Source organism: Scyliorhinus torazame, chromosome 10, assembly GCF_047496885.1.
Source record: "Scyliorhinus torazame isolate Kashiwa2021f chromosome 10, sScyTor2.1, whole genome shotgun sequence".
Classification (NCBI taxonomy): Eukaryota; Metazoa; Chordata; class Chondrichthyes; order Carcharhiniformes; family Scyliorhinidae; genus Scyliorhinus; species Scyliorhinus torazame.
The window spans coordinates 171554793-171567315 of record NC_092716.1 but is presented as its reverse complement, the minus strand read 5'-3'; the positions used below and the strand labels follow the sequence as shown (position 1 = coordinate 171567315).

Here is a 12523-nt window from a genome sequence, read left to right as displayed (position 1 = left end):
TATACAAATAGGGAGCTGACCAGGTGTTTGAGGCTCCTTTTACTAAATTCAGTTGGACGCAGATGGCCAAAAAAACTAGGTCTGCTTGCAGCCTAACCGAGGGCCTTGAAGGGATCAGTGTAGGGTGCCATCAAAAAGGCCAATTTTGTGACAACATTGCATCGCATTACATCCAAAATCTGTTATCATCCATTGCTTGCCTATCTCCCAATAGACATCCTGTCAATCTCCTGGATACTAACCCCTTCTGCTCCCAATCACACCCTCTGACTGATTATTTCCTCCTCTATCCTGATCATCCCTCTCTCTCCCCAACCCAACCCAGTTCTGGCATTTTCATGATCTGCTTCTTAGGAGCCCAATAAAATAATTCAGCACCTACTTTTGGTGAGCCACTTTGGTTCCTACACATGCTCTGAACAGTTCCAAACTATAAAGTCAACTGGAATCTTATTTGGGTCATAGGGCCTTGATATTCAGATTTAAATGATTCTTTCGCCTGAAACAAGCAACTCCTTTTAAGGCCCGTTCAAAATTGTTATGGGCCAGGGGTTAGAGAACACCAAAGTGTATCATGGAGTTCACCTGACCCACAACTTTTAATAGATTTTGGTTATGGGGAGCACAAGGGCCTACTTTACAGGTGTGGTACAACAGAGATCTAAAGTGCTTTTAAAATAAAACCATTTTTATTTATGAATCCAGTTAACACTTTATAAACCCACAGTAAACATCTTAACAACTATCAACACCAATAATCCCCACAGATACAATATTCTATAAGTAACCCTCCATAACTTTCCTAACAACATCCAGAAGACAAAAAGACCCTCTTTACAGAAAGACAGCAGGTTTAAATTCTCTACAGAAACAGCTATTACTTTTTCTCCAGATCATTTGAGGATTTCAGTCTTTAGATTGCTGAGAGAGATCAATGCACCTTCTTGCTGTGACTGCAGCTTCTTCAACTCTGAAAACGAAACTAAAACAGACAAACACACACTAGCTTTTTTGCTAAAAGCGAAAGTAAAAGCAGTCACAGCTCAGCTCCACCCACACACTGACATCACCACAGCTATTTGATAAACACCCAAAGGTACATTCACTACAGCTATTTGATAAACATCCATTTCTTAAAGTACTCTCACATGACAAAATGGATTCAGTTATATTGCCAGTGTACCCCGTGGTAACATTATTACACCAGTCAAAAGCAAACAAAATTAATCTCTTAAGCCTTAATGGTTTTTCTTGTCATGCTAGCAAATAGTAGGACCTGAATTTTCTTGGAGTTTGAAGGGCCCTGCATCCTACCCAAAATGGTGCTAGAACCCCAATTCTAGAAGTCCCACCCCAAGTTTGCATATTTGTGGTTCATGGAGGCAGCTGCACACTTAGAAGTGAAGCTGCCTTCAAACAGATCCATTTTGCATTCATGGAATGTACAAAACATTACTTGTGGGTTTAGATATTTGAGCAAACGGTATTCAAATTTTTTTTGAAAAGGTAGACCACCCTTTTGGAGAGGTCCAGGTTCTCCCTTGGGAGAGAAACGGTGCCACATGTGAAAGAACAAGTGCCCTTTTAGGCGGTTAAAAGTCGTAATGCATGTACAAAAATTGATTCAGTGGAACTGTCAAGCTGTCGAGGCATTTAAATCCACAAGCTCTTTAATTTTTTTGAAAAAAACCCTTGCAGTTGAAACAAAATATTCCAAATAAATTGGAAGGATTGTGGACATTGATTGTGGAGTCTAATGTGATGTGAATGTTGTATTGTTTCTTAGGGGAGGAATGATCCAGACATGTGAACAGTACCAGTTTGTGCACCATGCCCTGAGTCTGTGTGAGAGACAGCTATCCCAACAAGCAGAGGAATGAGTGACAGCCTGCCCACCAACCAGCCATGGACCAAAGTGACACATTAAAAATTCTTGACCCTTTAGTAATATTTTTCATGTATGTGTGTATGTGGTTTACAACCAGAATGTGTCCTTGTCACTGAAGTGGACATGCAACTATGAATGTTAGTATCCAAGCCTTTTCATTTTTTTAAAATAACTTTTCAAATGATGAAATTGTGGAGAAGTTAAACGTTAAACAATCATTTATACTGTTAAGCGTGCATACCTGTGTTTATGTCTGAATAGATATCTGTCTCTTTTCACAGGAGCTGCAGGTAATTCACTTAGGTTTCTAAACTAACATTTGGCATTGCCAAGATCAGTGATGTTCTCTCTTCCTGTGAGATGTTCAGCTGGATATTGAATTCTCATTACACTGTCTGAAGTTCAGGGAGTTCTCCCATCTTTAATGTTCCCCCACAAACATCACCAAAAACAATTATCTGCGTTTTCAACTCATAGCTCTTTCTGGGATATTACTGTGTACATTTGGGTAATTTCCGAGAATCAAGATAAACTGCTCTTGTAAGTGTAAGTTCCTTCCTTGCTTTATTTTAGCTCTACTTACTATGGTAAAACAAACCCCCCAAAAAAGATATGTTTCAACTTGAATTGTGCTGCTTTTTTCTTCTTCTTAGACAGTCCCTCAGAATGGAGGATGACTTACTTGTACTCTGGTTCAAAGAGCTCTAAAACGGCAGATACATCCAATGAGCTATCTACAGACACTGCCATGTGGGGCAGGTGGTGTTTGTAGGGTTGGATAAATAGATTGTTTGGAGGTCTGTGCGCTCCCTCTGATGCCTTGACTTCACTGCTGCACACTCCTGGCGAAGTCTCTTGATGGTGCTGGTTTGATGCACTCCCAAATGAGCCTTAACCATTTTGATCGGACAGCCTCTCATGAATCCGGGTATATGTTTGACCTCTTCAGGGATGCTTTGAGGACATCTCTAAAGTGATTCCCATGGTCTCCTGCCATGACCAAGCTCCGAGTAAAACAATTGCCTTGGGTGTTTTGTGTCGGACAAATGAACAACATGTCCGACCCAGCAGAACGGATTTTGAGTGTTTAGCGCCCCAATGCTGGGCAGGTTGGCCTGTGAAAGGTTGCTGCTCTTGGATGCCATTGTACCAAGTGATGCATTTGTTTAGAGTTACAATTGCAGGCTACCCCATGAGGTTAGAAGAATTGAGCAACATTGAGGCGAGGGTATCTGGTCTCTCCAGCGCAAAGTTTAGTGCTTGTACTGTTTTTTTTTGTACAACTGTGTTCTGAACTGTTTTAATAATCAGAGTATCCTACTCCCCCCCCCACCCCCCTTCCCATACGTTGGTACTGAGGGAAGGGTACCCTGTTTCTTCAACGCAAAATTAGTGTTTGTACCATTTGACCTTGTATATATTGTTTACTGTTTTGATAAAATGATATGGCCAATTCACCTACCTTGCACATCTTTGGGTTGGGGGATTGAGACCCAAGCAACACGGGGAGAATGTGCAAACTCCACACATCATGAGCCAGGGCAGTGATCGAAACTGGGTCCTTGGCACCGTGAGGCAGCAGTGTTAACCACTGTGCAAACGTGCTGCCCCGACTTTTTCTACAGAAATGCAGAGTGCATGGTGTTTTACAGATATACAGATTGCTCCATCCTCCATCTCACTAATCTCACTCTGCCTCAGTACTTTCATGCAAATTAAGTTTCGCAAGCTGCCTTTTCATTTCTTATCAAACTCTGGTAGCTTCATTGTTTATATTTTCTCTTTGTGGAAGCACTGGAATTGTTAGCTGAAGAAAGTACAAGATCCACCTAGTTCACCTTTCCACATCATTAAGGTAATTGCATGACACATTAAAGGAGTTGTTCATTAATAATGCCAATCAACTACGACAAATCATATTAATGTATAGCCCAGACACAGACCATTTGACTCAAAATGACTGTCTACGTTTATGCTCCACTTGAGCCTCCTCCCACTAATTTTCGTCCATGATTTTCCCAACACGATGCACCCTGTGCCTATCCCGTTGCACTGGGTGCATCGCAGGAGAGGCCCAAAGTGAGCTTCATGCCTGGCACCGAAACTATTTAGTCATTCAACTCGCTGTGCACGTCGCGATCTGGATCATGCCCTTGCTGGGTGTGATCCACCTAAATATGCGTGGCTGAATTCCTCTGGCTCCTGGGAGTCACTGGCCGCACCGGCCAGGTCTCACAATTAGTACTGGTCTCCACCAGTCGTGATGGCCATGCCAAGGGGCTCGGAGACCATTGGAGCCCCCCAGGTCAGGGTAGTAGCACCTGGACACCGCCAACCTGGCACCCTGGCTTCCAGGTTGGTACTACCAAGGTTGGGGCCTGAAGGGGGCCATGCCCACGAAGGGGGACGGGGGTGAATGAAGGGTGGGGGCCTGAAAGGGAGCCCTAAAGGTGGGGGAGACCTCAGCGACCCCATAGCGGGGTATGCTCACATACACCCCCACATATACGCCCTCACACATGCATCCACACACATACACTCCCACACATACTGATCCTCTACAGACATCATCCAACCCTCAGACACAGAGTCAAACCCAACAGTAGAACATCGCATTGTGCTCATTTTCCAGTGCGATATTCTTCACTCCCGTCAGTAAGTCAGACTGGTGTCTGGAGCCAGTTTCTTGGGCTGAGTTTGGACGGATTATGTCTCCAGTGGTATTGCTCCAGTGCAGGTTGAGGGAATGGTTTGATTGGTGATGGAGGGGCGATGTCTTCACCCGAGTCATCGCTGAAGAGGGGACACACTTGCCCATCATCCCCTCGCTGCACTTGGCATCTCACAGTCGTTAGTTTGGAATCCAAGTAAAGAGTTCGTCCACGGGGAGCTGGCTTTCCTGAATCGATCTTTGAGAAATCCCAGGTCTTGGCTGTGCTGTTATCTGTTAGAGTCATCAGAAAAGGCAGCAACATTCCTGCAGACTGTCTTGGGAGAGTTTTCAAAGAGGACGTACCAGGGCGGAAAAACCAAGTCAGCATCTCCTCCCACAGACTGGGCTAGCCGTACAGAAACATCATCAGTCGGAGTGGTACAAGTGTGGGATTTACCTGTGCGAAACTCCCCAAGCTTCAAATAAATGATGGGTGGAAACGGGTCTGGATCTCACCAAAAAGCCGACGCGAATCACCCCGCCAAACCCGCCCAAATTGATACCATGGGCCTCTTTGGGGACTTGGGGCAATCGAACGCCTCGTCCCGCCCAACTCAGTGATGCGATGAGGCCGCTAAATCTCATGACGCACAGAATGCCTCGCCAGATCTAATAAGATTTTGCAAGACGTTGCGATCTGGATCTTGCCTCGTTGGGTGGGATCCAGATTTACATATTTGAGTGAGTAGTTAGGGTCACTTAAAAATGTGTGCGCACAAATCCGCGGGCCCTGGGTACGAACGCCCGCGCCTGGAGACCTCGCCATGGGGCCGTTTAGCACTGGTCCACACATGTGGATCAGGCCTAACAGCACCGGGGTGGGAGGAGGGGGCATCGTAGACCTCCTGGTAGTTGGGCTCTGGGCAGTGTGGTACCCTGTCACTCCTGCCATCTGGACACCTTGGCAGTGCCATCCTGGCACCTTGCACACTGCTTCAGCCTCCCCTTCATCCCATGGAGTAGTCTGTCGGCCAGCGAGCACACCGAGGGAGGAGCAAGTGATGGGGGGCATCCAGACGGGAGGCGCTGAAATACTCAGCCCTTAAGAATCCCCTCCATCTGACACTGGCGCATTTGATGGGCAGCAGGCAGAACAGAGTAATACATCGTCATCGCGGACACCCGAAAGTTGATCGAGCCCAATCAGATCCAGCCCCTCCAAGGACTAACACCAAGAGCACCACAGGGGCAAGGGCAAGATACGCAGCAGGCTACCTGCACTTCTGATATGCTGTCTGAATAACGCTGAAAAGAGGCAATAAGCTACTAAAAATGAGAAATATAGATGACACTTAAGTTGGCATGGATGTAGTAGGCAGCAGGTAGTAAGGGGAATGGCACACATATTGTTAATACCATTGAACACTTTTGGACTTCCACTGCATTCTGTCTCTAACCCCTGTTTCACGGATGTGAAGTATGGGCTGGAGCTGGGTGCTGTGCGGTGGCTAGGGTGGGGTGGGGGAATACAGTGTCCATGATACATGAACGTCCCACATGGTTACAGGGCATTGGGGCAGCAGTGTGAGCCTGCCTTGTATGACAGCATTCCCAGTGAGTGAGCCCTAACCATTCACCATCTCCCGCAAACTCCTCTATTCCCCAACATCTTTGGTCCCATGAGAAGGAATCGCATGCACACTTGCAAGGATCATCCAGGCTGTCAGTGGTATGTAATCTTAAAGACAGGAATCAGGCTTTATCAAACAATGAGGAGCACCTGAGCTCATCTCATAGCGAGTCATCATGATCCTCTGTCGCATGGACAAGGCTCACTGTTGCTGCCAACCCAGGCCCAACACCCTATGGCGATGCTGGTATGATCCTCGGAGAAGGGAGAGAGAGCTGTGGTAGTGGGAAGGAGTGGAAGGCTAGGGAGGTGGAGTGAAGGACTAAGGGAGAGGGAAGGGGTGGAAGGACTAAGGGAGAGGGAAGGGGTGGAAGAAATAAAGAAGGGGGAGGGGTGAAAGGATCAGGGGAAGGTGGATTTTGTGTGGTGGGGGGAATAGAGTTGGGACATAGGGCATCCCTGACAGCGCAGATGCACCTGTGTGCGGACATTTGCGAGATCCCACACAGGTCCCCATTTGAGCCCTAGAATGAGCCAGAGGCACATTAATGGCCACCGGGAACAAGTGTCCTCCTCCATAACCAGCGGTGCCGGGTGGCACATGGCCTCCCAGATGAGCTGGAGTTGTCGGCAGCACAGGCTGTCTGGCACCTCCTTGAAGGGCAGACGCTGACGGTATAAACATGGCCTGATGCGGTGCCTCTTTCACACCTCTTCCTTGTCCTGGCTGGCACTTGAGCCTCACTGGCTGGCCACTAGTCTTCTGGGGCAGGCTCTTCTTGTGCAGAGTCCTCCCTGGGCTGACCCTGGCACTCTCTCTGCTGTGCATTCGCACTGGCTGCAGCAGCCAGTTAGACAGCTAGCATTGCTGACTGTAGTTCAAAATCCATGTCTCTGCAGGTAGAGGGGGGAGAGACAGAATTTCAACAAGATGAGGATTCCATTCACCATCCAATGCCACCGAGTTACATGGTCACCCTGAGTCATACTGCTGTGTCACCATCAACATGTTTCTCACCAACCTCCCCGGTCCCTTTGAGATGATGTAGTCCGCACTGCTTCCCTTACCCCATCAGTGACTGGCACCCAACGTGATGCCGGGAGCCTCTATCCTCACCACCCATTCCTGCCAGGAGTACCAGTAGCTGTCGCAACCAGTATTAGCAATAGGCTCTGTGGCCCCTGTCCTGTTTCTCCCAGTGGGGTCTACTGTAGGTCTCCTCACTGTGTGAGCCTTGTGCTCTCTCCCCAAGAGGGTGGTAACTGGTTGTGTAGTGGAGAAGTTCATACTGTGCATTTGTCTCCATGCTAAGATCCCGATGTGCAGGCAGATCCTCCAGATGGGGGTGAGCGAGGGATGTGTGCATTTGCTGGGACCTTAGCTGCAGTGTGATGTGGAGCCTGGGTTCTCCACAGAGGTTGTGACAGAGAGCTGCTCATGTTTCCTGGCCGAAGCCAGGGTGAATGGGTTCAGGTGCGCGGTGGAAAGGCAGGGCTTGGAGACAGCTCATGATCCTCAGAGATGGGCTAGCTGATAGTGTCACTGGTGAGGTATCCTCAGGGGTGGGCTAACTGATAGTGTCACTGGTGAGGTACATCGCTAGCATGCCCCAGGTCCACGGGGTGATTGATGGCATGCATTTCGCCTTTGAGAGGGGCTGTGTGCCAGGGAAGGTTCCAGCGGTACCGGTGCAGGTGTCCATTGTTTGGGATGAGCTCTGATAATCCCCTACTTCCTCTCCTGTGGGACTGCGCTTCTGAGGAGCGCACTGAGTGCCAACACCTGGTGGGCCAGCAATTGAGCATGGCCACACCCAACTCTTGATGGTACTGATTGGATATATGAGGGTTTCCAGATGGGAAGGCTGGGTGAGTTGCCACATGACCAGAAGCCCCAGAGCATTTGCAGGACACTGTCAGCAGTGTCAACAACCAGAAGCCTGTGTGTCGCAGGTAGGGGGCGGATTGAGCCCTAGAATCCGTATCTGCTTGCTCCCCATCCACGGCCATAGCGTCTGGGCTCCCATGGCTGGTTTAGCTCAGTGGGCTAGACAGCTGGTTTGTGATGCAGAGCAAGGCCAGCAGCATGGGTTCAATTGCCATACCAGCTGAGAATTCTGAATTCTCCGTGTACCCGAACAGACGCCGGAATATGGTGACTAGGGGCTTTTCACGTAACTTCATTGCAGTGTTAATGTAAGCCTACTTGTGATAATACAGTATTTATCTTTATCTTGTAAATACTTGCACCAAATCACACCTGCGTGACTCCTGGTTGCGAAGGGGGAGCAATATAATAGTAATATGGCTAATTGAGTTTATGAAGTCATCTGACATTTTGACAATCATAATCCCTGCAGGAAGGTGTTCATATGAATGTTGGGTTAATATAGGATTGTGCCCAAATGTGATAGTTGAAAGACCTGCTGACAGTCACTAGATAGCTTCAAACATAATCACTTGAAAGTGGGATGTCTGGTGCCTGTGAAACTGTAGCCCAGCAAGAATTAGCTCAAGTAGATTGCAAGATTTCCCCTGAAAAAAGATTTTTGTAGTGACCCAGCCTGTAGCACTTACTCTTGTTTCTAGTCCATGTCAGTGGGATGGGCAACAAATGCTTGCCTTGCCAGAGACACTTCAATCCTATGAAAATTAAAAAACGTATCCAGTATGTAACAGTTTTGGGCCATGCATGCCCAAGTAATACCTTATATCATTTACACTCACTATCAATCACATTTTTCCATCTGTCTCCAATGGTTTGTGCCACTCACATCCATCACTTACCAACTTGTGCCATTCACATCTGCTCCATCTATTAACGACACCTTAAAGAATCTTCATTGTGCAAAATGTACTCATACCGACCAACCTGTGAATTTACACCAGCTACCTGCTAATCTGCTGCATTTAAACCCACCAATTGATGTGTGGAATTCACACTTGTTACTATCTGTCAGAAATAGTGACATCCGTCACCTATTCAGCATCACTGACAGTCATCATTTATCAACCTATGCCACTCATGTCCATCACCCAGCACCTTAAAACTCTACATCTAATTTGAAAACACAATCTGGTCTCAATCAGTGCAGTACTTAAGTACATGTTGGGTAGAATTGTATGGACCCACTGTGTCGAGGGAGCGGCTGGAAAAAACGGCGAGCCATTCAAAACTCCATTGACTTCAGGGGGGTTGCAAAGCCACATTGGTGAGCGGGGCTGGAAAATTCCACCCATTGTCTTTTGGAGAAAAATTTAAGCTGAGGCCACTCTTCCCGTTCAGGTGGATGATAAAGATCCTACATGAAGAGGAGTAGAGAGTTGTCCTGAAGTTCTGACCAACATTTTTCCTTCAGGCAAAAACAGACTAAGTATTTGTCAAGTTTGCTGTGTGGCATCTCTCTGTGCGCAGAATTTCTATCGTGTTTGCCCTTTCCTAAAAGCAGTACACTTCAAAGATCAACATTAATTGGTTGTGCTGTGCATTCCGACACCCTGTGGAGGTGACAAAATGCTTAAGAAATGCACGATTTGTTTGCATAAAAATAGTTGCTGGTGTCAAGACAATGTTCCCTTTCTTGAAAGGGTCAAAGGAGAACATAAGAACATAAGAACTAGGAGCAGGGGTAGGCCATCTGGCCCCTCGAGCCTGCTCCGCCATTCAATGAGATCATGGCTGATCTTTTGTGGACTCAGCTCCACTTTCCGGCCCGAACACCATAACCCTTAATCCCTTTATTCTTCAAAAAACTATCTATCTTTATCTTAAAAACATTTAATGAAGGAGCCTCTACTGCTTCACTGGGCAAGGAATTCCATAGATTCACAACCCTTTGGGTGAAGAAGTTCCTCCTAAACTCAGTCCTAAATCTACTTCCCCTTATTTTGAGGCTATGCCCCCTAGTTCTGCTTTCACCCGCCAGTTGAAACAACCTGCCCGCATCTATCCTATCGATTCCCTTCATAATCTTATATGTTTCTATAAGATCCCCCCTCATCCTTCTAATTTCCAACGAGTACAGTCCCAGTCTACTCAACCTCTCCTCGTAATCCAACCCCTTCAGCTCTGGGATTAACCTAGTGAAAAGCTAGGTTCGGTAATCAGAAGACAGCTTCTGATTACCGAAAGATAGCAGCAGACCAATGTTATCTGTATCGGCCTCGCCATCCCTAAGCCTCCCTACCATTAGTTACGTTGTTCAGTTTGTGTATGAACTCACCTGCTGAAATCTTCATTTCAAGAGTTTGAATCTTTTTGAACTTACTCCTAAAGCTGTTGAAACCGCATATTTCAATTTTCACAATTACAAAAAGACTTCAGAAACTATTTTACATTGTCGCAAATTATTTTTGTACTCTGCTGTAGTTTATTCAGCTGTATTGTTACTACTGGACTCTTGTCACATATTTATTCTTGTAGTATTTACTGTGGCCTGCTTGACATTCGTATGGTCTGTTTGTAATTAAACGTGAGCAGAAAATTCAGTCTGACCAGGTGGATTTCCAGTTTTTCAGTCACTTGTCCTACCGAGGAGGCAGAACTGCTGCTCCGAGAAAACACAGCTTTTCTGTGAGTCTTCTCGATACTTCCTCTTTCAGATCAAATTGAAAACATGAAATGCTTGAGAAAGGAGCTGCAGTGAGAATGTTCCTCAGAGAAAAACAGCAGATGCCTGCTGAACTCTGACCAGCAATTAGTCAATTATTTATTAAGTCATTATTTAGACTTTAAACACTGAACATGATGACTGAGTATGATATTAACAAACCTGGATTGAGACAAGAGATTAGGAAAAAGCTTTTTACGCCAGAGTAACAGATACATAGAACTTTCAGATAAAGTAGTCATGTTGTATCAATAAACACTTTTAAAATGACTTGGATAGAACTGTGAATAGTTGTTGAAAAAAATGTGCTTGATGGATAAGGTAAATCTGATTCATATATTTATAATTACCATTCATGGAAGTATCAATTTACTTTTTACAGAAATACTGGGGACAATTTGCTTGCAGTAGACTAAAACTCTCCAACTTGGATTTCCTCCTGAACACATCTGTACCCTGGCCCAGATTTCCCTCTCCCTACTCCAGTAGGGAAAGCTGCAATGTGACCCTTCACCACCCTAATATTTGAAAATGATAATAGGGAGGTGGAGCCTCACACCCAAAATGGTTTCCTTGGCATTTGTCACTGATCCCGCTGACCCCATAGCCTCCAAAGTGATGGTAGTCCCGGAGCCCAATTATGTCTCTTTTTAAGAGTAAGAAGCCGCAGGGATGGGACATTCTCTCTCTCCACAGGGCCCTTAGCTGCATCCTTGTGGCCTGGAGCTCTTTAACAGAAATTCCACAAACCTTTTCAGGATAATTTTGTCCTTCTAATGCCTCCTCCTCCCTCACAGCCACCCTCACAGCCAAATGGTGTTGCACAGAAATGGTAGGCTTTCCCTTTTTTGAGGATGCTGTCACAGCCTGAAACTAGGCTAAGAACTCAAAGACAGCACTGCATACAAGTCCATAAAATTTAAAAATAAGCATGGGAGGCTTGAGGCTATGCATCTATCTTTGCCTATCCTGTATGACCTAGGACATATTCATCAGAAAATGCACACAAACTGAAATCTCAGAATACATTTAACACTGGACTGAAAAACATGAAATTATTTGACTGAAGAATGCATTTAGTATATGCATGTTATATGTTTAATAGGAATAGGGTCTTAGTCTCACTTTTACAAGCTTAGTTTACAAAAGACCCAAGAGGATGTTGACATTTCAAAGAAACTTGTTCAATATGATACAGTGTCAAATGGTTTGATGTTACTTTTTAATAAAACGTATTGGAGGTGTTTAAGAATTTTAATAAAAATAAAGAATTAATTGACTTACCCAAAGTTCTATAATTTTATTTCATTATTGGCTCAGAAGTTCCCCAATTGTTGACTTTGCAGCCACAATAAACAGACAAGACAATGTCTGGACAACAGGAAGACTCCTGCACCTTAATTATTTTGAGTACAAATGTTCTCTCTAATATCAACTTATACCTCACGTTTATTTCATATTTCTGTATTGTACCTCATCCAAACCAGTTTAATTTTCACCAAGTGCAGACTCAGGGGGCCGAATGGCCTCCTTCTGCACTGTAGATTCAATGATAATCTATGATTAATCTAGGACAAAGGTTCGGCACAACATCGTGGGCCGAAGGGCCTGTTCTGTGCTGTATTTTCTATGTTCTATGTTCTATAAGTCCCATTTACGCATCTAGTGTGATTGCCAACCCACACTGGCTTCCTACCTAATAACACCTGGATTTTAAAATTCTTATCCTTATGTTCAATTCC

General features: G+C 45.5%; 1 protein-coding gene across 5 annotated transcripts in view; it reads left to right on the top strand.

Moving 5' to 3' along the window:
- Nucleotides 1-2515, top strand: part of ptpn5 (protein tyrosine phosphatase non-receptor type 5) — a 296571-nt gene extending 294056 nt beyond the window's left edge. For all 5 annotated transcript variants that reach the window (XM_072518941.1, XM_072518940.1, XM_072518943.1 and 2 more), the window contains one exon: nucleotides 1787-2515. In XM_072518941.1, the coding sequence (XP_072375042.1) occupies nucleotides 1787-1880 (94 nt within the window). In that variant the 3' untranslated portion in view covers nucleotides 1881-2515. The remainder of the gene's footprint in view (nucleotides 1-1786) is intronic.
- Nucleotides 2516-12523: the final 10008 nt, after the last annotated feature.